Source organism: Martes martes (assembly GCF_963455335.1).
Source record: "Martes martes genome assembly, chromosome: 17".
Taxonomy (NCBI): domain Eukaryota; kingdom Metazoa; phylum Chordata; class Mammalia; order Carnivora; family Mustelidae; genus Martes; species Martes martes.
The window spans coordinates 51,384,171-51,411,985 of NC_137905.1; the positions used below are offsets into that span (position 1 = coordinate 51,384,171).

General features: G+C 57.9%; 2 protein-coding genes across 4 annotated transcripts; one reads left to right on the top strand and one right to left on the bottom strand.

Annotated features, from left to right (window-relative positions):
- Positions 1–5,420: 5,420 nt before the first annotated feature.
- Positions 5,421–23,592, top strand: PPFIA3 (PTPRF interacting protein alpha 3; the record flags this gene model as incomplete). Its single annotated transcript, XM_080827708.1, has 29 exons — positions 5,421–5,660; positions 5,932–6,033; positions 6,393–6,557; positions 6,913–6,987; positions 7,321–7,395; positions 7,730–7,951; positions 10,046–10,192; positions 10,300–10,434; positions 10,844–10,927; positions 11,062–11,193; positions 11,832–11,894; positions 12,060–12,139; positions 12,404–12,548; positions 13,097–13,284; positions 14,566–14,788; positions 15,447–15,610; positions 15,741–15,868; positions 16,594–16,687; positions 17,023–17,104; positions 17,753–17,953; positions 19,226–19,288; positions 19,450–19,476; positions 20,554–20,729; positions 21,132–21,229; positions 21,460–21,635; positions 21,724–21,792; positions 22,024–22,195; positions 22,645–22,716; positions 22,804–23,592. 28 exons carry the CDS (start codon positions 5,421–5,423, stop codon positions 22,701–22,703), a joined length of 3,585 nt encoding a protein of 1,194 aa, XP_080683834.1. The 3' UTR covers positions 22,704–22,716; positions 22,804–23,592.
- HRC (histidine rich calcium binding protein) lies at positions 23,592–27,599 on the bottom strand. 3 transcript variants are annotated; one of them, XM_080827709.1, is made up of 6 exons: positions 25,593–27,599; positions 25,447–25,517; positions 24,855–24,923; positions 24,558–24,612; positions 24,060–24,096; positions 23,592–23,902 (listed from the first exon to the last, which is right to left on the bottom strand). In XM_080827709.1, exons 1-6 carry the CDS (start codon positions 27,355–27,357, stop codon positions 23,866–23,868), a joined length of 2,034 nt encoding a protein of 677 aa, XP_080683835.1. In that variant the 5' UTR covers positions 27,358–27,599; the 3' UTR covers positions 23,592–23,865. The 3 variants fall into 3 exon arrangements, 2 of the variants coding, with proteins under 2 accessions (XP_080683835.1, XP_080683836.1); XM_080827710.1 differs by having other exon boundaries at positions 23,760–23,902; positions 25,812–27,540; XR_013968255.1 differs by having other exon boundaries at positions 23,770–23,902; positions 23,993–24,096; positions 25,593–27,556.
- Positions 27,600–27,815: the final 216 nt, after the last annotated feature.

Sequence of the window (27,815 nt, forward strand, 5' to 3'; positions counted from 1 at the left end):
GGTTAGAGTGTCTTGGGATGTGGGGGAGGGAGACAAGCTGAAATCTAGAGCAGGCCCGGAAGAAACGCTTTTCAGAGTCTGAGAGCAGAGGTAGAGACTTTCCCCCAAGGTCTGAAGTCGGAGGCTGGCCGGCTTCTTGGGCCTAAGTCCAAAGCGGAGGCTGGGACCCTGTTTGGGTCCAAGTGCGGGGTCACAACCGAAGACAACGGCCCCTGGCCTTGAAGAGAGACTGAGGGCGAAGGCCAAGCGCCTTCAGTAGTTGGTCTGACAGCGGAGTCCTGAGGAGCTGCAGAACCGGTGGGCGGCCTCTGTGTGGGCGGGGCGGAGCGAACCATTAGCTTGGTTCGCCAGGGAAGCCCTGCAGGCCGTACTATCATCAGCGTGCGGGGTGGGGGTGCCGTGTGCAGTTCCCGAGGTGGGCGCAGGGGGTGCAGAACAAGGTGCACCCGCCGACCCGGCATTCACCCCACCTTCTAGCCTGAGCGCGTGGCTCCGGGAGCCGCCCCCGCCTTAAAATCCAACCTTTACTCCCACCTCACCGCCGGTCCAGCCCTCGCGTCCCGTGCGGCGCTGGGACCGGCGCAAGCCACCTCCGGGATCTGGGGTCGCAACTCGCATTCCACGCCGCGCGCCACTAGCTCCAGGTGACATCATCCCCTGCCGGGCTCCGCCTCCCGCCCCAGCCGCCTCACGCCGCGCACTTATTGGCCGGCGCTCCTTGAGCTCCGCCTTCCGCTCTCCGCCCGCGCGACCCCTCCCAGTCCGTGCGAAGGCGGGGTTTAGCCACAGGCCGGCTCCGACGACGTCTCCCATTGGCCATTCAGAGCCGTCTGTCAGTCTCCTGTTAAAGGGGCCACGACCGCACGGGAGCTGTTGGGGGGGGAGGGAGGAGGAATTTTTTTGGGGGGGAGGTGGGATTTGGGGGGCGCTGGTGGGCACCCCTGGATCTGGCGGCTGCGGCCTCGCGGGGGGGAGGCTGAACGGTGATAGGGGCAGGGGGCTATTTTAGGGTAGAGGGCTGTGAGACCGTGAGGGGGAGGGGGGGTCCCCAGCGCCCAAGCCGGAGCCAGAGACGCGGAGCCCGCGCGAGCGGCGGAGACAGGGCTCCGGAGCCACAGATCCGGGCCCCGGCCGCCGCCAGGGGCCCCGCCCGGTCCCCCCACCCCACCCCACGTCCCTCCTGCAGCCCAGCTCCGCCCGCAACCGCCGCGGACCAGGTAGGTAAGAGCCCGGCCCAGCCCGTTTGGCAGCGCCCACCCCGGGGACCCCTCGCCGAGCCTCCCTCTCCTTCCCGAGATCCTGGACTGCCTTCTTTATCCCCGGGGGCTCTGGAGCCCAGATTTCACAGCTCAACCCCAGAGACTCAGGCGTGCCCCTCCCGGCTCTCAGAGTCCCCAACCGAACCCTAGAATCCCAGGCGTACTGCCTCCTGGTGCCTCGTCCAGGGCCCAGGAGCTTGGATTTCCCAGTTCAGCCCCGGCAGCCCCCTCTGGACCTACATCCTCCTCCTCGGCCCATTCCCGGGAGCTCCAGACACCTGCTGTGGCTGTGTCAGATCCCCAGCCAGGGCCAGCTGCCCCCCGTCGGGTGTGCATAGTCCCCTATTCGTGCACCCGGTCTGCCCATCTCCAGCCTCCGGCTCGAACAGCCAGCCTCCTCCCTCGGTCCAGGCCGGCTCGGCAGCCGCCCTGGACACAGGCCCGCTCTGGAGCTGTCCATGGTCAGCGCACTCGGCAGCCTCACCTCCCCCACCTCCTGCTGCTCCTGCTGCCGGGGAGGGGGCGCCTGCGGCGCCGGGGGGGAATACCCCCCGCCGCGCCTTTGACCCGGAGATACCCGGGGCCCTCTCCAACCCGGGCGCCCAAGCCTCAGGGTTCAGCTGGCGAGCCTCCCGGCCCGTCCTCACTACCCCAGGTTTCTGGGACCCCAGCTGCTTCTTGAGGAGTCAGGGCTTCTGAATGTTCCTTCCTGGTCCACCTTAGGGACCTTGGCATCCAGGGATCCAGCTCCCACCTGGCTCTGGAAGCCCTGCTGGTGCTCATTCCCTCTAGCTGAAGGCCCCAGCTGGTAACCCCCACCTGCTCAGGACCTGGGAATCCAGTACCCCAGCTCTTGCCCCCTTTCGAGACCCAGTTCAACAGCCCCTATGCCCCTCAGGCAAATATACCCAGCCTCCCCACATCCCAGCATCTGCCTGGTTAGGGATTCAGTCACCATGACTCTCTCCCTTTCAGGGACTTGGAATGCAATTCCTAATGCAATTCTCTGGCTTCTGCCCACTTTCCCCCTTGGAGACCTAGATGCTTTGTTCCTGGTCCTGCATCCCTTCAGGGACCCAGGAGTTCAGAACCCAGCTTCTGCATTGCCCACCAAAGCCATCTGCCACAACCCTCCTTCCCAACAAGGACTCAGGCTCCAAGCTTTCACTGTCCTTTATCTCCACAATGATTCAGGACTCCAGCCCCCCACCAAGTATCAGCCCGTTAGCTCTTACTCTTAGGGAACCAGGTCCCTCATCAACTTGACAACTTTAGTGGCCTTAACAAATCCCTGCCTCATCCCCATATCATCTCAGGCACTGTGCTCCCTGGGCTTTCTCTTCTCTATTCCCAGATATTCTCTCTTCTTGAGATGTTTCCAGCACCCTATCATGATGTTTGTGTCATGATGTCCCATCCTCTGTGTATACCTTCTCAGGCTGATGAACCAAACATACACACCTTCCTCTAGATGTGTTCTGTGACCTAGGTTCATTAGATGACCCAGAACCTACCTACTGTCTTCTGTATTTCCAGTTAAACTATGCCCTTGCAATGTTCTAGGTTCTTTCTAAATCTTAGAATGCTCTCAGTCAATATCACTCTTCTGTTTTCGCCCACGGTATGTTCTCAATTCTAGGTTAGATGCTAAATTCTAGGCATGCATTTCCCCAGGGGAATTCAAATGTCTTGATAATGTCCCCAAACCAAATTCTGATCCCACCGTCTCTTCACATGTGTTCTGAATTTTTAGAAACCAGTACTTGCTTATTCTCTGCTAAAATTCTATTTTAGGTGTGTTCTAGGTTCCAGCGATATCCTTGGCATTGTTCTAGATTCCGTTCTCCTCCCAGGGGCAGTCTACATTCTAGAATATGTGTGTTCCAATTATGTGCTCTAGCCTTTTTCCACATTGTGCTATCAGTTTTAAAATGCACTTTCCTATTTTAGGTTCCATCCACGTCTACCGTCTTAAATCTAAAGGATTCTCACTGAAATGTTGTACATCTTCCCTTTTCAGGTACTCGGTGCTAGACTCATCCATTCCGACCTTTTCTGTCCGTCTTTTCCCTAACATGACCTTCGTTTAGAACTTATCTCCTGGAGGACTGTGGGCTTCCTCCTCCATCTGCCACTTTAGCATTCTAAGCATGCTCTAGGCTCATCTCCTCTTTTGGAGTCTTCAGCTAGAAATGTCCTCATTTCCAGAACAGCTCTCCCCCTTTCCTTTGCCAGCTCAGTCCTTATGCCAGTAAATTCTCAATTCCCAGCATGCTTCTGAATCTTCCCCCAAGCACTTGTAAGTTCCGGGCAAACTCCTTGCGACTTTCTAGGGTTTTTTCCCCCACGCCCAGGGCATATTCTGAATTCTAGAGTCTATCTTCTGCCTTCTGTCTGTCATCTAGACACATGATAACACTGAGAGTGTGACCCCTGCTATATTCTTTGTTACACCTGCCTCCCTGATGGGTTCTGAGTTCTAGATGTCTCCTGACTAGGTTTGTCATGCATCGCGTTAGGTGTGTTCTTAGGTATCATTATGCTCCCCTCTGTGTTTGGGGTTCTTCAGTGACCCAGACCACTCTTTAATTTATTGGATTGCTTTTGACTGGTTCGGGTTCCAGACCTGGGTTCTAGACTATGCCCCTCTACTTGGCCCTATGTAAGGAATTTACCCCAAGCACCTGTACATGTGGATACATATGTCCTTTCTGCACTCTGTACTGTCTTCATGCCAATGGCCTTCTAGATCCTACACCCAGCCTTGCTAAGTTCTATTCCTTCTCAGTGAATTTGAAGTTCTAGAGTGGCTTCTCGGAAACATCCTGTGTTGCACCTCCCGAGTAGGTTCTGGGTTTAGATACCATTTGGTTTGACTTGTCTCCTTATAAATATTGTCTTAAATCTGGCCTCTAAGTGCCAACATGCCAGTGTCTAGATTCCCAGGGGTACCTCTTCAAAGATCCAAGGGTACAGGCATCGAGCCACCTTCACTCCCAGTTTCCAGGGCCCTCCATCCCCTCCTCTTCTCACTGAAGTCCAAGACCCCAGTTCCAGGTTTTGGACATAGTCTGCATGCTGGGTGGGGCTGGGAACTATCCACTGTCAGAACCGGTTATGCCGCTGCCTGGAGGGAGAGAAGGAAAGGAGGGAATGGAGTGAAAGTCCCTCCTGCTTTCGACCAGGCCAGCTGGACCCGTCTGACCTGATGTGTGTGGAGGGAGCGGCTCAGGAGACCTCCCTTCATCTCCGCCCACGGCTAATACAGGCAGATTCCTGGGGCCTGGGGGCCTGGACTCCTGGGTTCTGCGGGGGGGGGGGGGCGCGGGGAGTGGTCCGCAGGCCGGGATTTCTGGGTCTGAGGTTGGAGGTGGAAAGCTCGGATTCTTGTGTCCCTGTCTGACCCCCAAGATTGGGGAAGAGGCGGCTGGAGGCTCAGACTCCGGGGTCTAGGGGAGAGAAGGGAGTTGGGGGCCCTGCCTCCTGTGACTTGAGGTAGGAGGGAGCTGGATCTTGGACTCCTGGGTTGTGGGAGATGGCTAGCAAGTGGAGTGTTTTTTAGATTCTTTCTAGGAGAAAGAATTTTTTTTTTTTAGATATCTGGAGCTGGGGTCCAGGTATCTGGGAAATTGGCGGCAGGAGTTGGGCTGGATAGGTGAGGGCCATCCCTGTGACCCTGTACTAGTACCACTGACCTAATTCTGTGGCCCCAGTTCTTTGACCTCCTGAAGGCATGGTTCTCAGCTGGGCTTGTCTTCTCACTCATGCAGTGGGCTCATGGGTATTCCCAGTAGGGTCAGAACAGGTGGACTGATTTTCCCACATTGACTGAGGCAATGGGTCACCTGGCTTTGGCTTCTCTGACAAGAGTGGTCTTAGATTTGCTGCCAGTGCCTGATGGAGTGTGACCCCGGTTTCCCCAGATTCTCTCACCCACGTAGCTGGGCCTGATTTCCTGAGAGCAATGGGTTTCAGTTTATCCTGTGCCTTGGTCAGAACGGATGGACCCCAGTTTCTCCTGTACAATGCCTGGGTTGCCCCACCTCAGTTTCCACTATGGAGTATCCCGGTGGCCGTGACTCAGTTTCTCTGCCAGTGCCTCGACAAGGCCGGTCTCTGTTCCCTGCTCCCTCCCCACTCCCGCAGGCCAGCACCGCCGCCATGATGTGCGAGGTGATGCCCACCATCAGCGAGGATGGCCGGCGGGGCTCGGCGCTGGGCCCGGACGAGGCGGGCGGCGAGCTGGAGCGCCTTATGGTCACGATGCTCACGGAGCGCGAGCGCCTGCTAGAGACGCTCCGCGAGGCGCAGGACGGGCTGGCTACAGCGCAGTTGCGGCTGCGCGAGCTGGGCCATGAGAAGGACTCGCTGCAGCGCCAGCTCAGCATCGCTCTGCCCCAGGTCTGGGCGGGACCGGGGCGGGGCCTGCGGGAGGCGGGACCTCGGCCACCGAAGGCGCGGAGGGGGCGGTCCGGAAGGGGCGGGACTTCGTGCATGGAAGGGAGGAGTACATGGTGTGGGGGGGCCTTGCCGGCGATGGGCGTGGCCTGAGCCGCTGGAAGGGGCGGGATTTAGCAGGGAGGGCGGGGCCTTCAAACTTTCAGACCCGTGTAATGAGGGACATGGGGAAAGGATTGATCTAATTGTCCGGATCCTACCCACATCTGGACAGGAGTTTGCGGCTCTGACGAAAGAACTGAACTTATGTCGGGAGCAGCTGCTGGAGCGGGAGGAAGAGATTGCAGAGCTGAAGGCGGAGCGCAACAACACGCGGGTGAGGGGTGTGGGGGCGGGGCCTAAACGGGGTGGGCGGGGCCACAAAGGTGTTGCTGCCTAACCCGTCTTTTTTTACTCATCTTCCCTTCCTGTCTTCTCCCTACTCCGACTTCCTGGCTGGTCTCCTCTGGTCCCTCCTTCCCTCACATCTCCTCCCTTACCTCCATAATTGTTCTTTCCCTGCACCACTCCTTCCTGGACCATGCCCCTACCTCTCATATCCCTCTTTTATCCTGACCGCTCTCCTTACCTCTTTGCTTGGCTCCCCTCTTCCTCCGTGTGTCCGCCCCACCTGTCTCGACTGCCCTTGTCCTCTGCCCTGCCTTTTTTCCTTGGCCCGGTGACCTAACCCTGTAGCTTCTCCTTGAACATCTGGAATGCCTGGTGTCCAGGCACGAGAGGTCACTGCGCATGACCGTGGTAAAGCGCCAGGCCCAGTCCCCGGGTGGGGTCTCTTCCGAGGTGGAGGTGCTCAAGGCTCTAAAATCCCTCTTCGAGCACCACAAGGCCCTGGATGAGAAGGTATGAGAATCGGAAGAGCCTGGATGTAGAACTTAAGCCCATGGTCGGCTAGGGCTGTCCTGGATGGGAGATTCCGGCTGTGATTCATTGGGGATGTCCTAAGTGGGAAGAATTTTAACTGAGATCGATTGGGACGGGCGACTCAGACTGGGACCCAACTGGTTGAAAAATGAATTTCAGTGGGGGCTACCGGTGGGTGGGGCTGCCTTGGTAACTGGTTGGAGCTGCACAACCGTTATAGGTAGAGGAATGCTAATGTTGCCCTATCAGGCCGTCCCAGGGGTGTTCGGCCTCACAGTCAAATGTCTTAGATTGTCTCTGATCCCATTTCACTCTGTCCTGCCCTCATCCCCAGGTCCGGGAGCGACTGCGGATGGCGCTGGAGCGGGTGGCGGTGCTAGAGGAGGAGTTGGAGCTGAGCAATCAAGAGGTGGGGGCGTGGCCAAGGAGGAGGCGGGACTAAGGGAGCTACCAATGGGGTGGAGCTGATTGAGTGGGTTGGGGCAAAGGGAAAGAACGGACTACGGAGGACATAGTTGGATGGGGAAAATTAGGGATATAGAGGACAGCGCCACAAGGAGGCTAGGGGGAAGAGTAACGGTGGACTTCTTCAGGCTGAACAGCTAAGGAGATATATAATGAAGGCACAGGGTTTAAAGACGGACTGTGGGATGGGGTGGCTCCAGCAGGACCAGTGCCAGTGGGAAGTAGAGCTGCGGGCTCTAGGACTCCCTTCGTCCTGATCTCCGTTTCCGGTTCCCAGACCCTGAGCCTTCGAGAGCAGCTGTCTAGGCGCCGGTCGGGGCTGGAGGAGCCCGGCAAGGATGGGGATGGGCAGGTGAGAGGCGGTAGTCCTTTGCTCCCCTGGCTCTTCAAGGATCCCCATCCCTGTGACCTCCACTCAGTCCCCTGACTTTGTGATTGTCTTTTTAATGTTTGGTGTGATCCTCACTGGCTCTATGACACCTGGAGTCCTAAGACCCTTACTGGTCTTTGACCTCTGATTCAAGTCACCTAACTTCTGCGACCTCTAGACTGACCTTTGATTCCGCCCCCCCTCCTTCCCCCCCCCCCCCCGTCCCCTGCATCAACTTTATCCTTGTATTATCTCTATATCTCTGTGTTCCCCACTCTGGGTTCTGTTCCTTCTTCTCTCACTGTTCCCACTCCAGCCCCTGGCCAATGGCCTTGGTCCTGGCGGGGATTCGAACCGGCGGACCGCGGAGCTGGAGGAGGCCCTGGAGCGGCAGCGTGCGGAGGTGTGCCAGCTGCGAGAGCGCCTGGCGGTGTTGTGCCGCCAGATGAGCCAGCTGGAGGAGGAGCTGGGCACCGCCCACCGTGAGCTGGGTAAGGCCGAGGAAGCTAACGCCAAGCTCCAGCGCGACCTCAAGGAGGTGAGGCCGGAGCCCCTGGTGGGCTGCCCTCTGTCTCTCCCTCCCCCTAACCCTCCCCATCCCCCTTTGCCCAGAGTCACAGAGCTCATGAATGGTGGAACCTGGAATCGGTCCACAAGCTGTGTGGACTCTCCTCTCTGAGCCTCAGTTTGCTCACCGGTAGAATGGGATTTATGACACTTGCCGGGGGGTTGGCACATGACACACACATGGTAGGCATTCAATAACTGGTCCGAGATAGGTTATCATTGGGAAATTCTTTTGCTGCTTTTTCTTTTCTTTTTTTTCTTTCTTTTTTCTTTTTTTCTTTCTTTCTTTTTTTTTTTTTTTTTTTTTTGCTTTGTTTTGTTTTTAAGATTTTATTTATTGGGCACCTGGGTGGCTCAGCAGTGACGCGTCTGCCTTCGGCTCAAGTCATGATCTCAGGTCTTGGGATTCAGTCCCATATCGGGCTCCCTGCTCAGTGGAGAGCCTGCTTCTCCCCCTCTTCCTCTGCCCCTCCCCCTGCTCGTGCTCTCTTGCTCTCTCTATCTCAAATAAATACATACAATCTTTATTTATTTATTTATTTTTAAAGATTTTATTTATTTATTTGACAGAGCGAGAGAGAGCACAAGTAGGGAGAGTGACAGGCAGAGGGAGAGAGAGAAGCAGACTCCCCCTGAGTAGAGAGCCCCATGCGGGGCTCGATCCCAGGACCCTGAGATCATGACCCAAGCCGAAGGCAGACGCCCAACTGACTGAGCCACCCAGGCGCCCCCATACAATCGTTTCTTAAAAATAAGATTTTATTTATTTATTTAAGAAAGAGAGCATGAGCAGGGAGGGGTCTGGGGGAAGGGCTATCCCACAACCCCTGGGATTATGACCTGAGCCCAAAGCAGACACTTTACCAGCTGAGCCACCCAGGCACCCCACTCTTGTGCTTCTAAGTTGAACTCCTCTGTCTGCGTTTCACCCCATCTTGGCTTAGGCCCCTTGATCCTAACTCCTATGTCCCTGGGACTGCTGGGAAATGTAGGATATGGATTCTGCAAGTCACTGGATGAGAAAGAAGAGCGATCACTTTGTTTTTCATCATCCACTGGGACTTTAACCTCAGATTTTAAGCCTGGATGGTCCTGTTGGGGCTCCCAGACAGAAGTCCATCTTCCATGAGAGCCTGGAGTCCTGACTTAGGTTTTTCTGAGCCTGTGCTAACATGGGCCTCTTGGGAGATCTTTCCTCCCACGTGGAAGGGACTTTTGTTTTTCATGAGACCCTAGGACACTTGCTCTGTAATTCTAAAGCTGGGCTGTGCTAGAAGTTGCTGAAAAATCTGGCCTGAATTTATTTATTTATTTACTTAGATGTTTCTTTCTTATTAGCTTCAGAGGTAGAATTTAGTGATTCATCAGTTGCATACAACTAGAATTTTTTTAGAGGTAGTTTATTATTATTATTTTTAAAAGATTTTATTTGTTTATTTGACAGACAGAGATCACAAGTAGGCAGTGAGGCAGGCAGAGAGAGAGGAGGAAGCAGGCTCCCCGTGGAGCAGAGAACCTGATGTGGGGCCTGATCCCAGGACCCTGGAATCATGACCTGAGCCGAAGGCAGAGGCTTTAACCCACTGAGCCACCCAGGCGCCCCAGTTTATTATTATTTTTAAATAAACTCTACTGCTAAGGTGGGGCTTGAACTCAGCACCCCAAGATCGAGAGTCACAGGGCTCTATTGACTGAGCCAGCAGGCACCCCTAAGGCCTGGATTTTTGAGGGGGAGTGGGCCAAGGAGAGTGGAGATTTCCGATCCCATGGGCTTCAGGTCATCCATATGGGGAGGGTCTAAGACAGTACGCCCTAGACACTCATGGGAGGTGTAGTACCACCGTTTGAACTCTTGGGTGGTCGGGGTCCTTAAGGTTGGCTATTCCAGTTCTTGGGAGGTGTGGTTCCGCCATTCCGACGCCCAGATAGCGGGAGACTTCATTTCCCAGGATACCCTGGGGTGCCTGGTCTGGGGTTCTAAGCCTACACTACCCGCCGCCCCCCGACCCCCACCCCGGGGCTTGCTGGGAGCTGTCGTCCACGTGACCTTCTGCGGCCTCTGCAGGCGCTTGCGCAGCGGGAGGATATGGAGGAGCGGATCACCACCCTGGAGAAGCGCTACCTGAGTGCCCAGCGAGAGGCCACGTCTCTGCACGATGCCAATGACAAGCTGGAGAACGAGTTGGCCAGCAAGGAGTCGCTGTACCGGCAGGTGGGGGCACGGCCAGGGAGGGGACATGGGGGTGAGGCCTCGGCCTGTGTGACCTGGCTCCTGTCCTTCCGCCTTCACCCCCCACCCCCATGTCTGCCTTCCCTCAGAGTGAGGAGAAGAGCCGTCAGCTGGCGGAGTGGTTGGACGACGCCAAGCAGAAGCTGCAGCAGACACTGCAGAAGGCGGAGACCTTGCCGGAGATAGAGGCCCAGCTGGCCCAGCGCGTGGCGGCGCTCAACAAAGTGAGGAGAGGCGTGGGGCGGGAGGGCGGGGGTGTGGGGTAGAGGGATGAGGCCGGGCCTTCAGTTTGGAGGGGTAGGAGACTTGCCTCGTAGATTCTGGGGAAACGGGCGGGTCCGGGCGTCTAGGAAAGGGAGGGAACTTGGAACGGGGGGGCAGGACCTGGAGGTTTGTGAGGGGTTGGGGGTTCTCTAGTCCTGACTGACAGGATGGCCTGGAACGCAAAAGGGACAGAACAGACCCCCGAGAAAGAGACAGGGTGCGAATCCTACTGCGGGTCTGGAGTCTCTCAGGGGAGGAGCCTGGGGCTTGGGGGGCGGAGCCTGGCCCCCAGCCTTGGGAGAGGCGGGGCCTGAGCCTGACTGGGTCCTAGTGGGGCAAAGTCAGAGGCCCTGGCTTCCTGTCCGCTAGGCTGAGGAACGTCACGGGAATTTCGAGGAGCGGCTTCGGCAGCTCGAGGCCCAGCTGGAGGAGAAGAACCAGGAGCTGCAGCGGGTGAGGGGGCGGACGACTGCAGAGGGGCTGGGGCTTTGAAGCTGGGGCTGGAGCTTAGATGAGGGGGTGGAGTTGGGCGCGGGGCTCTGGGCCCGGTGGGCTAGAGCGTCCCTGTCTCGCTGTCCTTTGGGCAGGCACGGCAACGGGAGAAGATGAACGATGACCACAATAAGCGGCTGTCAGAGACGGTAGACAAATTGCTGAGCGAGTCCAATGAACGGTTACAGCTGCACCTCAAGGAGCGCATGGGGGCTCTCGAGGAGAAGGTGTGCCCGGGACTTCAGTAACCTGCAATCCTAGACCGCCTCCTGCCACCATCCCGGGGCCCCAGACCTTTCCCCAAACCCTTAGCTGAAATGAAAATCTGGGCATCTGGAATTTGAATTTAACAGACTTCTCGGGTCTGTACCTGGTCTAAACACCCCAACAGCTGGGTGCACCCACCCCCTGAGTTCTTGGCTTTTCCCCAAGCCTCTGACCCTTTGGACCCTCACACTTTGAAGATTATTTATTTATTTATCTATTTATTTTAGAGAGCGGGAGCAGGGGTCGGGGCCGCGGGGGAGGAAGAGGGAGATAATGGAGGGGAGGTTGATTTCAGGACCCTGAGATCAAGACCCCAGCCGAAACCAAGAGTCGGACGCTCAACAGACTGAGCCACCCAGGCGCCCATGGACCCTCAGACTTTGAATCTTTATTACACAGGATGCTGGATTCTGGGGCTCCCAGGCATTCCCCTCCCCAGATGCGTCTTTGGCCCCATAAGCTCCATGCCCTCCAGCTCACCACTTATGCCCACTTCATTCCCCTGGGATCGCCTTCGACCAGTCTCTGGACTCTTAGAGCCGCAGGTCATGCCCCTTCCAGGCTCCAGCCCCTCACTGCCCCCCACTGTCCTCCACAGAATTCACTGAGTGAGGAGATAGCCAACATGAAGAAGCTTCAGGATGAACTTCTGCTCAACAAGGTAAGGAGGGGTCTGGAGGAGAGCATATGGGGGCCTAGGACCGCGGACATGGAGCAGACATTGCTGGCGGGGTTGGGGGGGTGTTGACATCAGCCAGGCTGGGAGGGGCAATTCCTCAGGGATGGGGTGGATTCTGACCTGATACCTTCAACTTCCTCCCACCAGGAGCAGCTCTTGGCAGAGATGGAGCGGATGCAGATGGAGATCGACCAGCTTCGGGGCAGGCCACCGTCCTCCTACTCCAGGTGACACTAGTCCTTCTGCCTCACCCCTGCCCATAGGAGCTCCCTTGGCCAAGCTCATCCTTTCTGATCTCCAGGTCTTCCCCACGCCCTCTCCCTCTCCTCCCATGGCTTTCACTGACTCCTGTTATATTTGACACCTGACTTCATGGCCTCTGCCCTCTGACTTCAGATCCCTCTCTCACTCCTCTAACGCCAGGGCTTTTCCCATGATGCCTGACCTCTCTGCCCTTTTTCTGACCCCTTGGTCTCTCTTCATGCCCACAGGTCTCTCCCCGGCAGTGCCCTGGAGCTCCGTTACTCCCAGGCACCCACACTACCTTCTGGTGCCCACCTGGACCCCTATGGGGCTGGCAGTGGCCGGGCAGGCAAGAGGAGCCGCTGGTCAGGGGTCAAGGATGAGCCCTCCAAGGTCAGCAGCCACTTGTGGGGCCCAGACTGAATAGGGGGTGGGTGGGCAACAGTAGGAAAGAGAGTCTACTAGGTGGGGCTCTGGAAGGAGGCTGGGCTGAGAAGCAGGGTCTCCTGGACCCACGTTGTTTTTTTTCTCCTGCAACTCCATCCTCTCCACTTGCCCGATGTCTCCTCACGTGGATATCCTGCTACCTGGTGAGAACCTTAGCGGAATGATGAGGTGGGGAGAGGGGTGGTGAGTGGGGGATGGGCACGGTATAGAATCCTATAATGGGGATGCAGGATGAACAAAGGAAGTGGCCTGAGTCAAGGGAAAAGGGAAATGGTGGAATCAGGAGACGAGGTAGAGTCCTGGTTGGGGCAGTTGGTCAAGGAAAGGGACTTGTCAAGAGACAAAGCTGGGCTTGGAAAAGTGTGTGGGCTGGATCATAAGGTGAGGCCAGTCCTTGTCAAGGGACACGGGCAAGGTCATGGAGGGTGGACAAGGTCAGTAGAGGTGAGGGAAGCCCCAACACCTGACATCCTTCTGTCCCCACACAGAGACAGGAGTGGGAGCGGTCTGCCCCTGCAGGGTCCATGCCACCCCCATTCCCTGGGGAGCTGGATGGCTCAGATGAGGAGGAGGCTGAGGGGATGTTTGGGGCCGAGCTGCTCTCCCCCAGCGGACAGGCCGACGTGCAGACACTCGCCATTATGCTTCAGGAGCAGCTGGAAGCCATCAACAAGGAGATCAAGTGAGCGCTGGCTCAGTCCTCCTCCACCCTGCCCGAGCTGACCCCGTAGCTCCTCTGAAAGCCTGAGCATATCTCCTCTCTTACTATCCTCAAGGAACTCCCCCACCCCAACACTCTCTCTAGTAACTAGGAATTCCTCAGGATATACCCAGCGGCCTCCTCTGTGCTTCCTGTCTATCTGTCCTCTCTCCAGTATTCATAATTTCCCAGCACAGCAAAGACTGCATTCCCAAAATACCCAGGTTCTCAAGCCAGTACACCAAGAATCCTTCAGCACACCCTCAGTGTCATGGCTTCACACAACTAGTAGCCAGGGTCTCCCACTGCCTCAAGAATCTCAACACAACACAAGGTCCCCAATCTCAAACACCAAGAGTCCCACCCTAATACTTCAAGAACCTCAATTCAAGATACCAAGAATTTTTACTTAATAGAACAAGAATCCTTGATTTATCACAAATCCCCTACTGACATAAAGTCTACCCTGGTTTCCCAGAAATTGCCCTACTTGACAATCCTCTAACAATGCACTCTCCATGGGCCCCTGCAAATACACCAACGTGACCGCCACTTTCCATCCAAAGTCATTGTGAGTTGAGGCATTGACTCAGATGACTCCATGAACTTCTCAGATCCTAGGTTGACCTCAGAGTCCCTGATCTCCCCCGATCTTATTATGATATTGCTCTTTCTTTCCTCCTTAGAATTGGGCCTTTTTCCCTTAGTGATTTTTTGTTGTTGTTGTTTGTTTATTTTGTTTTTTTGTTGTGGGTTTTTTTTTTTAAGATTTTATTTATTTATTTGACAGAGAGAGGGATCACAAGTAGGCAGAGAGGCAGGCAGAGAGAGGAAGGGAAGCAGGCTCCCTGCCAAGCAGAGAGCCCAATGCAGGGCTCGATCCCAGGACCCTGAGATCATGACCTGAGCCGAAGGCAGAGGTTTAACCCACTGAGCCACCCAGGTGCCCGTCTTAGTGATGTTTTTTATGATTTTATAGAACCATGTGGTTATCATCATGGAAGCCTTGATGCAGACCCTGATATTCCTGTTGTCCCTTATCCCTCCGTGACCTTCTGAGCCTCTCATGACCCCTTGACTGCCCTTGAACCTATGAGGCCATGATGAATGCACCAAGACCCTCTGACCTCATTATGCTTTCCTCAGAAATCTTTCTCCCCGACTCCCAAGCCTTCCGGGCCTTTTGAAATCCCCAATTGCTTGCCTCTGTCCCCATTGCTTGCTTCTGTTCTTCCACCCAGTCTGCCCCCTTTTCCTCCTCAGGCTTATCCAAGAGGAGAAGGAGACAACGGAACAAAGGGCAGAGGAGCTGGAGAGCCGGGTGTCTGGCTCTGGCCTTGACTCCCTGGGCCGCTACCGCAGTAGCTGCTCACTGCCCCCCTCCCTCACTACCTCTACCCTTGCCAGCCCCTCCCCTCCCAGCTCTGGCCACTCAACGCCTCGTCTGGCACCACCTAGCCCTGCCCGTGAGGGCACTGACAAAGCCGTGAGTGTTCTGAAGTCTCATTTTGGTGGGGTGGTCGGGGGGTGGTGAGATCAGAGACAAGGCCCCCCAACCAACAGCAGCAAAAAACCCTCACACCAGTGATTTCTCAAAAGCAGCCTTCACTTTCCTTACAAGATCCAAGTTAGAGGATGTAGTGGGAAGGCTGAGCCATGGGGTTTCTGAACCCTAACTAGTACTTTAGTAAGATCTGGCCTGCTTTTACCTGTTTTACGCAGTACGTTTCTTCATTTTTTTTTTTTTTAAAGGTTTCCGTGACTAAACATACATTTGAGAGCAAATATTAGATCCTCGGAATGGATCTTTGAGGAGGAATAGGACATATTAGTCCCATTTCATTGCCTTGCACCCAGTTTTCTGACTTCCAGAATGTGTAACTCATTAGCTTTCCTTGAGCCTGAGCAGATCCCACTCCTGACACCAGAAGCTGGGATACATCAAAACCGGCTGGTCAAGCTCCAGGCCGACTCATTGCTTTTGTGTTTCTGCAGCTCACCCCACCTGATCTAGGCTGCTTTAAGAAATGGTACCCCAAACCAGGGGCATCCTGGACACCCCCTCATAGACATCCCAACTAATGAAGAGCCCCCAGCATGACTCCTCTAATTTATTGCAGCCTCTCTTGCCTTTCTGTCCCCAGAATCATGTCCCCAAGGAGGAAGCTGGGGCTCCACGAGGGGAGGGGCCAGCCATCCCAGGAGACACCCCACCTCCCACTCCCCGTTCTGCCCGCCTTGAGAGAATGACACAGGCCTTGGCACTGCAGGCGGGATCCCTGGAAGATGGTGGGCCCTCGCGGGGAAGGTCAGCAGGGACAGCGGATGGGATGAGGGAGGGGCTTTCTTGGGAGGGTGTGTTGGGGAAGGCGCAAGGACTTGGCCGGGGAGGAGACATCCCAGAGGGGGTGTGCCCTCACTCTGTCCTGTTCACCCAGTGAGGGCACGCCAGATTCCCTGCACAAAGCCCCCAAGAAGAAGAGCATCAAGTCATCCATAGGCCGTCTCTTTGGCAAGAAGGAGAAGGGGCGAATGGGACCACCAGGCCGGGACAGCTCTTCTCTGGGTGAGGACCCTGATGCCAACCCTGTCTCCTTTCCTCTCTCCTTTCTTTCCTTCTTCTCTTCCTTCCTTCTTCCTTTTCACAAATTCACTTGACATTCATCTGAGAGTCTTCTTTCATTTGGTAATTCATAGGATGTGAAAGGGTCAGGACTTGGCAGAGGTAAAGGGAAGGAAGAGGGAGAGGACAGGGCTCTCTGAGGCCTGCCTGGGTGACTTGGAGGTGGGGAGCTAAATGAATTTTATTATTGCATTTACCTATTTTTTTAAATAGAGAAAGAGAGAGGACCACCTAAAGGCAGGGCAGATGGTGTGCCGGAACCTGCTTGTACTGGCTTGTGAAAGCCAAGAGTTTAATTTTCAGGAGTTTTATGGGCTTGGCTGACCTTACATCGGTAGCCTGAAATCGGTGGGATTCTTTACATCATGGAAATCAGCGAACACCACAAATCAGGGAATATGCCCTCCCTTCCTCCCTTCCTCCCGGGCAGAGAGTGGTGAACCAGTTACCAGCATCCCTCTGCCCCCTTACCGGGGCCAGCCCAGTGAACCCAGCCCTATGCTGGGCACGTCTCCAGTTCCCCACCCGGGAGGTGGAATCGCTTCTTGTTTGGCATTATCACTCCCCCGGGGCCTCTGCTTCGCTGGCCTCCTTCTCAGCACCCCTGACCTCAGAGAGTCTCTTTCCTACTTGAGACTCTCCAGACTCTGGTCTCTCCCTGCTTTCAGCAGGAACACCCTCAGACGAGACACTGGCCACGGACCCTCTGGGGTTAGCCAAGCTGACGGGCCCAGGAGACAAGGACCGACGGAACAAGAGGAAGTGAGTGTGTGTGTGTAGGGTGGGCTGGGGGTTAGGGGAGGCCACTTACAGAGAGTCACTTTTTTTTTTTTTTTGCCCCCTAAACCTTCCAAGTTTTCTACCTTTCATAAAAAGTGCTTTGGGGGCTCAGTTTGGCAGCCGCTGTACTAACAGTGGAACGATCCAGAGATTAGCATGGCCTCTGCACCAGCATGCCAGGCAAATTCATGAAGCGTCCCACTGAGAGATAGAACTGTGCTTTGGAGGGGGTTTGTGGGGAAGGGCCCCATCCAGGACAGCTGGGGGGGGGTTCTCTGTCCCTGAGAGCTCCTGCCCTACTAGGCCTCTGTCCACAGGCACGAACTTCTGGAAGAGGCCTGCCGCCAGGGCCTGCCCTTTGCTGCTTGGGATGGGCCCACCGTGGTCTCCTGGCTGGAGGTACTGGGACCCAGAAATACCCCGACTCTTGATCCCCAACTCCTGTGACAGCCCTGCCACTCAGAGTCACCACGGGCCACCCAGCATCCTCCTCCTGGCCCAGGGCGGGTGGGTGCAGGGGGGTGAGGCCCTGAGAGACGTCAGTCTTCCTGTTGAGCTGAACGCCTTCCTCCTCCTTGTCCCCCTCCCCCTGGTCCTGCTGTCCTGTTGGCTTTCTCTGTTTGTGTCTCCCCACATCTCTCTCTCACTGTATGGGATTCTCTGGGCCTCTCTCCCCATCTCTGTATTACTGTCCTTCCCCGCATTTCTTCCCATGTCTCTGGGTCTTTCCATGTGTCTCTCCCAATGTCTTGGCTCCCTTCCCTCCCCATTCCTCTTTCCCTTCTTTCCCCATCCCCATCCGGTGACTCTGGCCTTACCCTCCTACTCCCCCGCCCCCCCCCATTTCCCGTGTCTCCCTTTGACTCCCTCTCTTCTTGTTTGCCTTGCCCCATCTCCATCGCTTCTCACTGCCCACTTTCCCGCCTCTCCCATCTCCCTCTCTCCTTTGCTTTCTCTCTCCCCCTGTGTCTCCCCCGATATTGTCTCTGTCTCTCCGTGTGTGTCTCTTCCTTCCCTCTCCCCGCCTCCCGCCCTCCTTCTGTCCAGCTGTGGGTAGGCATGCCTGCATGGTATGTGGCCGCCTGCCGGGCCAACGTCAAGAGCGGGGCCATCATGGCCAACCTGTCGGACACGGAGATCCAGCGGGAGATCGGCATCAGCAACCCGCTGCACCGGCTCAAGCTGCGCCTGGCCATCCAGGAGATGGTCTCCCTCACCTCGCCCTCAGCGCCCGCCTCCTCCCGCACGGTGAGTGTCTGCGGGCCAGTCCCACCCCTTGCTGCCTCGGGGCCCCGCCTCTTGCCCTCAGACCAGCCAATCCTGGGCTCGCTCACTTCGGCCTCGTCTCTCAGACCCTCACCCCCTTGTGTCTCAGCTGGATTGGATTATCTTTGCGGGGGGGGGGTGGGTGGGGGGGGGAGGCGGCGTGGGGGAGCCCCTTCTCAGGTCTCCCTGCCTCCCCTCTACCTCCGTCTGTTTTACACAGACAGGACCCCATCCCCATCCGGGGGAGAAATCCAAATTCATATGGTTCCTTACAAAGTCCTTGATGAGCGCCCCCACCCCCCAACACCTTCTCATCCTCGAGGTCTCAGCTCAAATGTCACCGCCTTCAGGAAGCCTCCCTAACTCAAGGATTAAACTAGTCACTTGCCCCATCACCCCAGCACATTAACACCTAATTTTCCCCCCTAGTGTTTATGGCCTTCTAATAGTTTATCCTTTTGTTCCGTGCCCAAACTTCTGTGTGCCATGCCCAATCCGGCGTGTGTGTGTGTGTGTGTGTGTGTGTGTGTGTGTGTGTGTATCTGAGACTCTCCAGTGTAATTTGTGGACACCATTACTGGTTAGCCCGCAAAAATTACTTCATCGGGTCATCTTCGAGCAGTAAGAATGTTCTCCCCTAAAAAAAAAAAAAAAGGAATGTTCTCCCCTGCAGCCACCGCGCCCTTATACCTAAAAACGTGACGATTATTGTCAGTTTCATCTCTTCAGTCCATTTTCAAATTTCCCCGCGTGTGTCCCAGACCCTACAACCGTGCCTGACTCGCATGAGGAGTTACAGAAGCGTCTGAATCCATGTGTGAAATCCAAACTCGTGGGGCTGTTGGGGGCAGGTGCTCAGTAAATGCGAATACACAGCCCCTTTACCACCCTCCAAACTTCTGTCCCACCCCACTGCTGTATCTGCCCCCTCGTTCTGAAAGTCACTTTACACACACCTGCGAGAGGTCAGAGAGGTGATGTGCCCAGGGCCACACAGCAAAACACCCGGGCAGGCCCTCAATTCAAACCTGAACTTGCCAGACCTTAAAGCCCATGTTCTTTTGCCTGGTACACAGCAGGTGCTCAATAAATGACCATCCCGTTTCTCTTTCGCTGCCTGGCCCACAGCAGTGACGGGCCTTTCTGAGGCAGAAAGCAGAATGTATGTAAGCGGACCTGGTCTGGGCCTCTAGGAACATCTCTCCCCCACCCAGAAGCCTTCTCTCAATCCCCGTAACACCCCTCGCCCCTCAGTCCACAGGAAACGTGTGGATGACACACGAGGAGATGGAGTCCCTGACGGCCACGACCAAGCCTGTGAGTGACCCCTGCCGGTAGCCTTGGGGGTGGCACTGACTCTCCTGGGGAGGAGTTGGGGGTGGCGAATCTCCGTCTGTTCGTCCGTCTGTTCGTTCCTCCCGCCCTCCGCCGGCCCCTTAACCCACCCCTTCTCTCCCCTCTTCCTACTAACGGGTCAGGAGACCAAGGAGATCAGCTGGGAGCAGGTAGGGGGCGCGGGGTGGGACGTGGACGCATGAACAGGCTGTGCACGCTGCATGCGCGCCCCTCTTTCCCCAAGCCCCGCCCCCTCGCCGGAGCGTTCCATCATCACCGCGTGGGGGGCCGCTGCGTGGAGCCGGGCTCTGGACTGTCTCACTGTGGCTTGGTGGGGGTCGGTGGAGAAGCCTGGACTAGTCCATCGTTAGGGTGGGGCTCGGGCCATTCCATTATCGTGGGTTGCGGGGGCTCCAGGGGCTGTTCCAGTGCTGTAACTAGGGGGAGACCTTTTCTCTCTGATCGAGGGGGAGTGGGGCTGTTCCAGTGTCCCGAGGCAAAGGGGGGAAGCATCTTGGGGAGGGGCCGCAGGTCAGGCTGAGAAGTTGGCGGGGAAGGAAGAGCTACACTTTGTTCTCAAGAAGGGAGAGGCGTGAACTCCCCTGAGGTAGCAGAGCTAGGTTGGACCTGGGTCTTCCTTTCCGGTGGGGCGGGGGCGGGGTGGGGGGGGAAGGTGTTGATTGTTTCCATGCGCTAAAAGGAGTGAAGGACTTTGGGCCAGGACTTTGGGCCGATCCAGAATACTGTCCTGGGGCATGAGACTGGTATTTTTGGACAGTGCGAGAGGGATGGATGGATCCATTATCGTGTGTTGTGGGGACAGCTACATTGAAAGACTCGGTTGTCCCGACTTGGGGAGAGCGATGTTGGGCTGATGCATTGTTCGGAGCTGGGACTCGTGCTTCTCCCCCCTGACCCCTCCCGTAGCCCGAGGCTGTGGTGGGAGAGCAGCTTCTGCTTCCCCGCAGGGGGAGGGTCTGAGATGCTGCAGTGCTCGCAGGTGCACAGGTGATGGTGATCCTGCGGGTCCCGGGCCCACACTCCCAGGAGACAAGGGTCTGCTCTGTTATTAGGAAGGTGTAAGAGACCACTGGATGGGTCCATCGTCCTGAGCAGAGGTTGACCGATGTCCTAAGGTGGGGTGGAGAAAGAACGACCTTGGGTCAGGGGGTTGGAGCGCACCCTCCTACGGACATGGGAAGGGGTCAGAGGGCCTGACCCCTCCCCCCACCTGCCCATGGCCCCAGATCCTGGCATATGGTGACATGAACCACGAGTGGGTGGGGAACGACTGGCTGCCCAGCCTGGGGCTGCCCCAGTACCGCAGCTACTTCATGGAGTCGCTGGTGGACGCCCGCATGTTAGATCATCTTAACAAGAAGGAGCTCCGGGGCCAGCTCAAGATGGTGGACAGCTTCCACAGGTGGGGGCTGCCTGGCCGAGGGGGACAGTCCGAGGGGAGGCCTCGCTCCTAGAGAGTCGTTGGCCGGTGGGACTGGTGACGGGAACCATCGGTGGCCCTTTCACCCGGATTCTCAGGAAATCCCGAGTTCTGTGTCCCTTCCGCCAATAAGGCGGCCTGCTAGCAAAAGTTCACGTCCTCAGACAGCTTGGCTCGTTGACCCCACATCCTGTCCGGGTTATCCAGTAGGAACTGCCTGTTGAAAATACCCCAAGTCCTGGGAGGGTCAGCGATCCCAAAAACTGACCCAGTAGAACAACTCCCCAACCTTTCCCAGAAGACCACAGCCAGCGGGGAGGGAAGCAGCAGCAGCCGCTGGAGTTGTGAAGGCTCCTCTGTGACCCCGCTTTCCCTACTGCCCAGGGTGAGTCTGCATTATGGGATCATGTGCCTGAAACGGCTCAATTATGACCGGAAGGACTTGGAGCGGAGGCGAGAAGAGAGTCAGACCCAGATCCGAGGTGAGTAGAAGCATAGGAGTCTTCCCCGTCCCCCCCACTCCCACGCTCCCCCCCACTACCACGCCACTACCACGCCGGGCTGAGGAGTTTGGGGCAGGTGGGGAGGAGGTGTGATTAAGGGATGGGGAGGGGGCGGGGCCAAATAGGGGGCGGGGTCCGGAAAACGGAAATGGAGGAGACCTGGGGCTTAAATTGGACCGGCCGGCCACTGAGAGCCCTTTCTGTCCCAGACGTGATGGTGTGGTCCAACGAGCGGGTCATGGGTTGGGTGTCCGGGCTGGGACTGAAGGAATTCGCCACGAACCTCACGGAGAGTGGGGTGCACGGGGCGCTGCTCGCCCTGGACGAGACCTTCGACTACTCCGACCTGGCTTTGCTCCTGCAGATCCCCACACAGAATGCGCAGGTGAGCGGCCGCTCGGCCCGGGGCACACGGGGCACCCCCCACCTCGCAGACTGCACGCTGCCACCCTTCTTCCATCTCTCGTCCCCAGGCCCGGCAGCTCCTGGAGAAGGAGTTCAGCAACCTCATCTCCTTGGGCACCGACAGGAGGCTGGACGAGGTGGGCGCAGCGGCAGTCCCGAGGCTCAGACCCCGTGGAGGCTCAGCTGCTAGCGACACCGGCTGGGCCTGAGCTGAAGGATGGGGTTTGACCGCACCGGCCCGAGGCGGCTGGAGGCGGGGCCAGGGCAGGGGAGGGGCTAAGGGAGAGGTGCAACCCGAGGGGGCGGAGTCCAAAGAAGGGGCTGAACTCGTCCGCGTTGCTCATCGCCGGCCCGGCCCCTATACCTAGGACAGCGCCAAGTCCTTCAGCCGCTCCCCGTCCTGGCGGAAGATGTTTCGAGAGAAGGACCTCCGAGGCGTAACCCCCGACTCAGCTGAGATGTTGCCCCCCAACTTTCGTTCGGCCGCAGCGGGGGCCCTGGGATCTCCGGGGCTTCCTCTCCGCAAGCTGCAGCCGGAAGGTGGGCGGCTCCCCAGGACGACGGCCCCTCCTCCCTTCTCCTTGCTCGGGGTGGGAAAAGGACCAACTCTACATTCCAGGGGCCTCCCTCCAGGTTCTGTAAAATGGCCTAGTCCTTTTCTCCCCGACACATGACGAATGGATTGCTCAGTCTGCCAATTCCCTCCTCCGGGTGTGGAGTGGATTAACCCCCACCCCTCTCCGAAGTGGGAAATGAATCCGCCCACAGTCACCTGGGGCACCTTAGATGAATCCACAGCTGCGGGAAGGGGAGGGAAACCGGCGTGGAGCCGGGTGTTCGTTGTCATCGCGGGAAGGGAAATCCAAGAGAGGACGCTTGGGGTTGAGGATCAGAGAAACCCTACCGTGTGTGTGTGTGTGTGTGTGTGTGTGACACACACACGCGCGCGCGTGCGCACCAGACCAAACCACTGCTCGCTCTCCCTCTAGGCCAGACTTCTGGGAGCTCCCGGGCAGACGGCGTTTCGGTCCGGACCTACTCCTGCTAGTGTAGGCCTCCAGGTGAGGACTGTCCTGGGCGATCTTGGGGGGTCGGGGCGGCACTATGGATCTTCACGGCTCCACGTACTGCCCCCGGCGTCAATGCAGGTGACCTCACTCGGACGGAAGAATCTTCCAGAGGCTGGGCTGTTCCCCCTCCTGCCCAGAGTATGGTCTCGCCGGGGAGAGCGGGCGGGGGAGCTCGCGCCGCGGACTGGACCATCTGTACAGACGAGCGGGGAGTGCGCGTCCCCGCCTCACAAAAGGACTGGGCCTGGACCAAACCACACGAACTGGACTGAGAGGGGGAACGAAGAGGGCAGGAAGAAATCCCGCCCCAAACTTCCGCCTCCCTTTTCTCTACTTTGTAATTTATTGATCAGTTTCCGATGGGAGATGGGTGTCCTTTCCCCGCGGGAAGGGAGCGGGGCTTCCCTCCCGGGCCGCATGCTAGGAGAGGCTGCCCGCTCCCCTTTCTTCTCCCCAGTCGCGGGGCCCAAGTCTTCCTTCTTCGTCCGAAAGGAGGGGAGGGGGGACTCGCTGCTACAAGCCTCGCCCCATGTGCCACTCATCCCCGCCCCGCCGCGTCAGGTCGCCGGTGCCTGGGGTCAGCTGCGGGTGGAGTCCCTTCTTCCTCCCCAGTGTCTCGTGTCCCCGGGGCCTCTCCGCCCCCCGTGCTGTGGCCGTGTCCGTGCCCCGGGGGTAGGGGGTGCAGAACTGCGCTCCCGGTTCCCCTCCGGCTCCGGGGTTTGCATGGGAGAATCCTCTTTCCACGATGCCACTGGGCGACGTGGCGTGGGGGGAGGGAGGACGGTGGGGGAGCCCTCGCCCGAGACTCTTGGTCGGCCTCCCTGCCCCAGGCGTCACTCAGTGATCACGGGTAAAGAGAACTGTTTCAAAAAGCTCCCGTGTTGCCTGATTTATTTGTCAGGACCTTAGGAAAACCGACCTCCTCAGGAAACCGGGAGGCCAGACCGCCCCTCCCTCCGACCCATGAGTCTTAAGTCCCAAGTCCCCACCCGCGCCTTCCCTGGTGCCCCGAGAATCCAGACCCCACGCCTGACGACGAGGTTTCGGGGAGCATGTTTATTCATACTGCAATTCAATAAATATGGCTCATGGGAAGGGGTCGGAGGGCCAGGCCGGTGCGTCTGCGCCGCGGCCGGATGGTCAGGGTTCCGGAGTTTCCAGCATGTCCGCCAGGGCTCTGGAGAGGAGGACCCGAGGTTTAGACAGCCCAAGTGCCCAAAGCTCGCCCCAGGCGCTTCGATGGGGATGTTAACCTGCCCATTTTTACCGACAGGGCAATGGAGTCCCAGGGTCGTCCAATCACTCAGCGGGACTGCCCCCCTCCACACACTTACTGGTACAGGGAGGAGGAGAAATAGTCGACGTAGCTTCCTGTGGGAGAAAAGATAAGAGGCTTGAGCGGTACACCACAGGCGAAGTTAGAGGAACCTGGAATCCAGACTAGCTCCGCCCCTGCCCCCCGCCTCGCTCCCCCTTGTCCTAATTACTTCCCTCAACTGAATTCCTTCTGTTGGGACTCCTTTCAAGGTCCTGCGCCTCTCTCCTTGCTCCTGGTGTTCCCATTCTCCTGAAGCCCCCTTTCTTCCAATTCTACCCGCTTCAGCAGGCCCATCCTTCAACCTGCCACCCCTTGCCTAAGTAGGCCTCAGTATCTAGCCCCACCCCTCCCTCGGCCCAGGCCCTGCCTCTCCGCGCGCGCCCCGCCCCGCCCCGCCCCGCCCCGCCCGCAGACTCCCAGCCTTGGCCACGCCTCCGCGCCTAGCCACGCCCTGCAGCCTCCCCGGCAGGCCTGTCGGATTGGGCTCTGCCTCCACGGAGTTTGCCTGGCTTACCCGGCGTGCAGACCGTTTCGCAGACCAGCGGGCAGAGGTAGCAGAACTGGCAGTGCTGGGGGCGGGGATGGGGAGAGACACAAGGGTAAGACATGGTCGGGGCGGAGCCGGGATGGGGGCGGGTGCCGGACAGGGGCCCCAGTCGGAGGTTAAGGTTAGAGGCGGGATCGAGTGTGGAGTCAAGGTAGCACCAGGGATGGGGATAGAGGGTTGGGTCAGTCTGAAGGCAGCGGCCAGGATTTGGGACTGTGGGTGTCCAGGGGGCCTGGTGGAACCTGGGTCCCGGGAAAGTGTCACCTGGCACTGGTCGCAGTGCTCCCCCATGTTCTCCTCGTCGCAGTGACAGTTCTCACATTCAGTGCATCTCTGGGGACGGGAGGATTCAGGTTTGAGGATACCGTTTGGGAGCCACCAGCCAGCCCTTCACCCTGCCCCCTGGACATTTCCCCAGCTCCCCACGCTCATTACCTCCCACACTGAGCTTAGCAGCTTCCCCCTTGTTCCCCTCTTGCGAGGTGACACCACGTCCCCCTGTCGCTGTGGGCTGGACCTGTGGGTGTTCTCTTCATGCCTTCTCCCTGTTCTCCCCACAGCCTGCCAGGCCCCAGGCCCATTCCACCCACCCTCGACTCTGCCACAGAGCCTCGACCCTCCCCTCCATCCCCGAGTTGGCGGGTACAGCTCAGGCCCCACTTCCTCTTGGACCCTTGCCCCGGCCTCCTCCTCAGCTTCCCAGCCGCCAGTCTGCCTGCTGCAGGGCCCCAGAAGCATCCTTCTTCACCTGGCACTGCCCCGCCCCGCCTTTGCTCAGAGCTGTCCCCAGGCACCTTAGAGCCCCGGGACAAATTCCAGGGACAGCCTGGAAGAGGGACCTGGGCGGGGCACTCACATTGCAGAAAGAGCAGTAGCCGCACAGGGACCCAGGCTGGTAGTTGCCGTACTCCTGGGCCCCCTGCAGATCTGTGGGGACAGGAGAGCAGCAGTGAAGCGGGCTGGCTCCGCTCCTCCCTGCCCCCACCTGGCCAGACCACTTACCCGTGTCCTCGCCACTCTGCTCCTCACTGGAGCCACCCCCGGCCACCTCCCTCCTGGCCATCGGGTTAGGGATGATGGTGAAGGGGAGCTCCTCTTCCTCCAGCCCGTCCTCCTCCTCTTCCCCCTCCCGGTGGTCTTGGCTCAGTGGGGTCTGAACCTCAGCCCTCCCTTCCCTTTCCTCCTCCTCCTCCTCCTCCTGGCTCAGGCTGAGGCCATGACCTTCCTCCTCATCCTCTTCATCCTGCTGATCCAGGCTGACACGGTGGGTGCCTTCTTCTCCCTGTTCCGAGCTCTCATCGTCTTCCTCATGGGAGCTCTGGTCTTCCTCCTCCTGCTCTCCCACCTCAGAATCTCTCCCCCTCAAATGGCTTCTATCCTTGACCCCCATGTGTTCCAGGGGCTGGTGGCTAATCTCGTCTTCCGCAGACCCTCTGTGGCCAGGCCCTTCATCTTGGTGGCCTTGTTGCCTGTGGCTGGGAGCCTGGTGACCAAGCTTGTCAGAGATGTCCTCATCTTCGTCCTTGAGGACTCCATGGGCAGGGGCTGCTGACTTATATTCATCTGGAAAGTCGTCCTCCTCCACGCTCTCGGGGCCCTGGTGTTGGGAGCTTGCAACGTGGTGGCTGAACGTGACTGTGACCTCCTCTTCCTCTTCCTCCTCGTCTCCAAGGTGAGTATGTCTAGGAATCTGGTGCCAGTGTTCGGTGGACTCATCCTCATCCCCATCTTCTCCATGGCCTTGGTGTCCGTGGCTGGGGATATGATGATGGTGTTCATCGGAGATGTCTTCGTCCTCTTCCCTCCCATGGCCTCGGTGCCTGTGGGCCTGATGTCCATCCTCAGTGGACATGTCCTCTTCCTCATCTTCTCTGTGGCCTCGGTGTTCGTGACTGGGGCTATGATGATGGTGTTCATCAGAGAGGTCTTCATCCTCTTCCTTCCCATGGCCTCGGTGTCTGTGGGCCTGGTGTCCATACTCAGTGGAGATGACATCATCATCATCATCATCTTCTTCTCCATGGCCTCGGTGCCCGTGGCTGGGGACATGATGGGGATGTTCATCGGAGAGGTCTTCATCCTCTTCCTTCTCGTGGCCTTGGTGCCTGTGGACCTGGTGTCCATACTCGGTGGAGACATCATCATCATCCTCATGGCTTCGGTGTCCATGGCTGGGGATGTGATGGTGCTCAACAGAAGCATCTTCATCCTCTTCCCTTCCGTGGCCTCCATGCCTGTGGGCCTGGTGTCCATACTCAGTGGAGACCACCACTTCCTCCTCATCTTCATCGTCCTCTTCTCCGTGGCCTCCATGGACGTGCCTGATGGTATGATGGTGATCCTTGCTGGACTCAATTTCATCCTCATCCTCGTCTTGGTGGCCGTGGCTTCTGTGGCTGGGGAAGTGGGGCGCAGGCTCGTCTGAATCATCCACATCTTCGTTCCCGTGGCCTCTGTGCCCATGAGCCTGCCGAGCATGTTCGGTGAAGACCTCCTCATCGGGGATATTCTCTTCTCTGACCTCGTGGACTTGGTACCTGTGGTCTCCGTGACTGTACTCCCTGGAGACGTCCTTGTTCTCATCTCTGTGGCCTCTGTGGCTGTGCATGGGGTGGCCAAAGTCACCAGACACGTCCTCTGAGGGCCCCACGACTCCCGGGCCGGGCCCGGCCCCTCTCAGCTGCTGGGTCATGGCGGGGGGGAGGAGCAGGCTGGCCATGGCCACCCAGAGGAGAGAAGTGTGCAGCCATGGCCCCCGGTGGCCCATGGGGACAGACAGGCAGCGGAGCTTCTCCCAGGGCTGGCTCCAGCTGCCTCTGTGGCTCTGTGCACGAGTGTTGTGGTCCTTGCCCCTTTTTGGATCCTTCTGGTTCTTTCTGCCTATGTCTTTCCTTTGCTATGTCCCCTGTTGCCTCTGCCTGTCTGCCTTCCTCCCGGCCCTCACTGCTGGACCCCCCTCCGCGGCTGTCTCAGGAGCCCCCTCACCCCCCTCTCAGGCCCTCCCTCCCCACCTCCCAGCCAATAGGGTCTCTCTCCTCCCCTCTCTGTGGCTAAATTTACTTTCTGCCCTGAGTTATTCTGGGTCAGTCCCCGCCTGCCCCTCCCCTCCTGTTCCTTCTCCTCCCAGAGCCGGGGAAGGGGCAGGTGAAGGGGTCTCAGCCCCGCCAGGACTGGGGACCAAGGGCTTGACTCGGCTGCCAACAAGTTCATGTGTGGTAGCAGCAA